Source organism: Galeopterus variegatus, unplaced genomic scaffold, assembly GCF_000696425.1.
Source record: "Galeopterus variegatus unplaced genomic scaffold, G_variegatus-3.0.2 Scaffold3308, whole genome shotgun sequence".
Lineage (NCBI taxonomy): Eukaryota > Metazoa > Chordata > Mammalia > Dermoptera > Cynocephalidae > Galeopterus > Galeopterus variegatus.
In genome coordinates, this window is record NW_007729419.1 from 83,798 (window position 1) to 89,282 (window position 5,485).

Consider the following 5,485-nt stretch of genomic DNA (forward strand, 5'->3'; position numbering starts at 1 on the left):
GTTCTTGCACCCATACTTTGCCCTATGTGTATGTTCCATATGGTTGTTGCTGAGAAGTGTTGTTTGTAACTAACTGGTAATACTGAGGAAAGCATTCTCCTGAGTTCTGAGAATCATTCTAGTGAATTATTGATCATGCAGGTGTGTCATGCAAACCTTGTATTTGTAGTCAATCAGGCAGAAAGGTGGATAGCCTGGGCACCCCACTTTGGTTCACATTTGAAGTGGGAGCAGTCTCATGGGACTGAGCCCACAATCTGTAGACTCTGACGCTAACTCTGGGCACTTAGTGTTAGAGGTGAATCAAGCTATAGGACACCTAACTGGAATCAGAGAATTGGACAAGTGGTGTTGGAAAAGACACCACTTCCTTGGTTGTCAGAAGTGGGAAGAAAACAGCTATCAGCATCTCCCTTGCTTTTATCGCCCTTCTCACTCCACTTAGGTGGGCAGGAAGGCTAGAGAGGACTAACTTTGGGCATTGCTGTGAGGAAAATGGAGTTAATTTAGTCAGGCCCGCTCACCTCCTATCCGGCCGGGTATGATTCAGCACATCCGTTGTAAACAAGTTATGTAAGAGTAGTGTTAGTGTGTGTGTGTGCCCATGTTCCTCTGGGCTGGTTGCCACTATTGTTGTGTACTTTTGTTATGGAAGGCAGTGGCTCTAACTGCTGGCCAGTGGAGCTCACATCTGGAATAAAGCATGCCCACTTTGCCAGCAGCTACTCAGTTTTTCTTCCACTTACCTGGCTCAGGACCTACACAGGACTGGGTAGTGGGGCCTGTGACCCAGCCTGACAATTGGCGTAGTTGGCAGGATTCCAAACAGGTAAGGGAGCCACTGGCCCCTTGGGAGGGGGAGGAAATGTGGCTATCCTCGAGTATGTGGTACCGGGCGGCTGCTTTCCTGTTGGCTGGGGTCTGGCTGTTGCTCACTGTACTACGAGTCCGCATGGACCAGGCACTCCATGAAGCAGCATGGCTTCAAGATTTGCAGCAGAAAGCAGACTTGTGGGAAGCATGGGTACTTGTTCTGGAGGCTGAAGTACAGCAACAGATCACTCCTGATTCTGACACTGGGGTCAATGACAAATCCAAAGGTGAGTTGGGGGAGATTGGGCATCTGCTGGCATGACCTGTTGTCTATCAGAAACTAAAGCATGAACAGCCCACAGGATGAGGTGGGCAACCAGTAGGCAATCCACGAGTGTCCCAGTTCACTGCTTATGTCCCCTACACTCAAGCTGGGTTGTTGGATTTGGGGAAACAGTTTCACCAGAAACAGGGTGAACCCCTAGCTGCTTGGCTTTTGCTGCTGGTGGATGGCATAATGTGCTCTGGTGAGGAGATGGAAAAGTTGGCATCCATCACCACGCACCCATCCCTGTGGTAGCAGCTACAGAATAGCCACAGATATGCACTGGGATAGGATGGCCTCTCCTTGATAGAATGGGTGAATGTAGCTGTCTGGACTGTATGGACGAATACTGGAGAGCTGCCCGAAACTGTGAGTAGGTGGCAAACATATGCCGAGCCAGTTCAAATAATTTGGGAGCTAGGGACGTGGCAGTCCATGTTTAATGTGAACACCTGTGGCCCGGATGATGAACGTTTTACCGGCAGCCCACGAGGCATGGTGCTTCAAAATGCTCCGTCAGTGTCTTTTGGGTCACTGATGGCCCTATTGGCCCCATATGTTGGTTGTCCTACACATGAAGTGATGACCATGATAGCCAGTCTGGGCGAGACAGAGGAGAGGAGACAAACAAAGGGAGTCCGAAAAGTGGTGAAGACCAAGTCCTCAAGAAATGCTGAGTGTTGCCCTGAAGGGACTGAGCTAGATCAGCCACATGCAGATGTGGCTTGACTTGCTCACTGCAGGAGTTAATAGGAAAAAAATCGACTGGCAGCCAAATGCAGTCTTGTTTGCCTTGTGGCAACAATTATGCCCCAAATAGCATTATACCAAACTTCCAAAAGAGACAAATGCTAAAGTATGCCTGGTGTATTTGAAGGATTTTATGGCTACTTCCGTGGAGGCAGGTGAGCTGTTCTTTTTTGGCTAAGGACCAGGCCGAGGTGCTCGTCTTTTGGGGACAGACAAGGACCGGAGGCCTCATGTTGAACTGGCAATACATTGGTCAGGGATAAATGTACAGTGTGTATTGGCATTGGTGGACACCGGCGCAGAGTGTAGCCTGATGCATGGCAACTCAGATGAATTTCCGGGGCCACAGTGAATGTTGATGATTATGGAAGACAGACTATTACAATCAAAGCTGTGTCTTCGCTGCTGGGCATTGGATGATTGCCCCCTCATGTATATACTGTGTATGTATCCCCAGTAGCTGAATACATCTTGGCTATAGATGTACTTTATCGGCTACACCTGCAAATGACAGTTAGAGAATTCTGGCTGTGGATAAGGACAATAAAGCCTGTGTTGGGGGGACATGTTAAACATGACCCACAGGTATTTTCCAAGCCAAAATGTGCAGTTAGTGTGAAACGGTATCGCCTGCCAGGAGGACGCGTGGAGATTGGTGACAATATATTGGAGTTAGAAATTAGAAAAGGTTCACATCATTTGTCCCGCGCATAGTCCCTTTAATACCCCAGAATGACCACTGAAAAAGCCTGATGGGACCTGGATGATGATTGTGGACTATTGGGAACTGAACAAAGTAGTGCCTCCTTTGCATGCAGCCATGCCTTTGGTTCACAACTTAATAGATCAGCTGATGACTCATCTTCGAACTTACCATTATGTAGTGGACCTTGCAAATGCTTTTTTCTCTATCCTGATCTTGGCTGATCAATTTGCCTTCACCTGGGACTGAGGGCACTGGACTTTTCAGGTGTTACACCAAGGCTACCTGCATAGCCCAACCATCTGTCATGGTTTAGTGGCTGGGGACGTAGTTAAATGGAGAAGGCGCAGCACAGTTACCATGTTTCATTATATAGATGATGTTTTACTAACCTCTGATTCTCTTGCAGATTTAACCAAGGCGGCTCCAACACTGCTAGGTCTTTTGGAACAATATGAGCGGGGCCATATATAAGGGTCTTACCCTTTGGATTTCTACTTGGAAATATCAGCAGTGGATGGTAGGCCACCGACCCCTGTGGGGACAGGCCATGTTGCAAGAGTTATGGGAATTGGGCCACAAGAAGGAGGTAACTCTTTACCATGTCACAGGACACTTCCCCTTATGCAGTCTGGGCAATGATGAAGCTGATGAGCTGGATAAGGTAAGATGGCTGGAGAGAGCTCCAGCCGTTGATGTAGCCCAATGTTTACATCGATGGGTGCAGCATGCTGGCAGCAAAACCATGTGGATGGCTGTGCAAAGGTGGCCCCTACCCATAAAATGGGAAGATATAATAAACTTATGTCACATTTGTCTGGTATGCACTCAAGAGAGCCCACACCCCTGGCAGATATCGTACACCAATGGGCAAATAACCTGTGGAAGGGTGCCCCTGACTTGAAGGCAAGTGGATTTTGTGGGACCACTGTCCAGGTCAGAGAATTTCAGGTATATCTTTACAGCCATTGATACAGCTACAGGACTCCTGTTTGTAAGGTCCTGCAAGGCCCTACACCAGGCAAGCACTATTAAGGCATTGAACAGCCTTATGGCCATGTACAGTCAGCCCCTGGTCACAGAAAGTGATAATGGAACCCATTTTATTGGATATGAAGTACAGAAGTGGGCTTCTCAGTTGTCCATTCAGTGGAAGTTACATGTGCTGTATCATCCCCAGGCAGCAGAAGTGACTGAATGGTACAATGGTCTTCTGAAAAAGGGACTAAGCCTCTCCACCCAACCCCCATCCCTGAAGGAGTGGACACTGCAGTTATGGCCCACAGGATCTCAAATGAGAGACCCGGCAAGGGCAGGCCCTCTCCAGTGGAGGCTCTGTTGCATAGAGCTGTAGCACCCGTTCCTGCAGCCATTCCTTCCAGGATGGTAAGCTGGCATGTGTTCTGCCAGAAGGAGAACTCCTTATATTGTGCCAATAACCTTTTTGTCTTTTCGCCCACTGTACTGTGGCTGCAGACACCAGGGTCAACTAGACACGTACATAGTTCGTGTAGCCAATGTGTCTTCTGCTTGCTGAATATGCACCAAGTTTCCTACCAATGTGGCTGCAGGATTCCCATGGAAAATCACCCCAATGCCGACTACTAACCGGACATGTGTATGGGTGGGGTTTTCGTGGCTAATAGTTGAAAGGATATAACTACTGGGACAAGCCTCAAGGTGTATAGAATGTACAGTAGGTATGGAGGTTATGTGAGTACAAGAACCAGCCATCCTCGCTAAGGGAACACTGTGGAAGATTCTGAATGTGTGGATTGTATGGCGAGAGACCCTGAAGAGGTGGAGTGTGAGGAAGATGGAGTTAGTTTAGTCAGGCCCTCTCGCCTCACATCTGGCTGGGTATGATTCAGCACACCCGTTGTAAACAAGTTACATAAGAGTAGTGTTAGTGTGCATGTGTGCTCATATACCCCTTGGCTAGTTGCCACTATTGTTGTGTACTTTCAGTATAGAAGGCAGCAGTTCTGAACCCATGGCTGGTGGAGCTCACATCTGGAATAAAGCATGTCCACTCTGTCAGCAGCTACTCGGTTTTTCTTTCACTTATCTGGCTCAGGACCTGCACAGGACTGGGTAGTGTGGTCTGTGACCCAGCCCAGCAATTGTCTCCCCAATGGGTCAGTTAGGCTTGAAAAAAATCCTAGTGATTAGACTCTGTTGAAGTAGATCGATTTGATGACAAGCCTTGTTAAGAGGAACAGGATATTGGAGGCCTAATTCAAAATGGCTACTTTTCATGCCTGTCTTTCCAGTTCTGCAGTCATTGGTTTGCCCCATGACCTCAATGCTCTGATGGACCTGTGAAGACTTTGATTTTAAGTTTGTTTGCTGTTTTCTTGTGAGGGTAGGAAAGATGACATCTAAGCCCCTTACATACCAAACCAGAAACTATTCATCTCTGACATCATTTTTTGATGTTTGGTTGCAGATTAAACTTCTCAACCCTCCTTCTTCCATCCGTGACCCACATCAAACCAGGATGGTCCTAAAAGCCTGGGATCACTCTCCTTTGTTCCTGACAAGGGATTCAGTCCACCCAAGCCCATTCCCTTGTGCATGAAATCTCACCCTACCTTCCACCCAATTTAAATAAAAACCCCAGGCCAGGCACCTTTGCTTGCTCTCTCAAGCCTTTTAATACTTGCCTGAGAGGTCTTCCCCACTCTTCCCAGAGACCTCAATTATAGAAATTAACTCTTCCATACCATGTTAGTATGTGTGTTGTGTCATCTGCCTTGACATCTGAACCAATTCTTGGGTGACAGGTCCACCTTCCTCTACAGATGACTATAACAGTGATACAAACAGCAAGATGATGGATTTATTGTAATACACTTAATTGTTCTACTCGTATATCCTTCAGATATTTTCAT

General features: G+C 47.4%; 1 protein-coding gene across 1 annotated transcript in view; it reads left to right on the forward strand.

The window, feature by feature from the left end:
* The first annotated feature begins 3,141 nt into the window (after positions 1 to 3,141).
* LOC103600336 (zinc finger protein 709-like) overlaps positions 3,142 to 5,485 on the forward strand; it is a 49,504-nt gene continuing 47,160 nt past the window's right edge. The window contains 1 exon segment of the mRNA XM_008584605.1: positions 3,142 to 3,255. Within this exon segment, the coding sequence (XP_008582827.1) occupies positions 3,142 to 3,255 (114 nt within the window).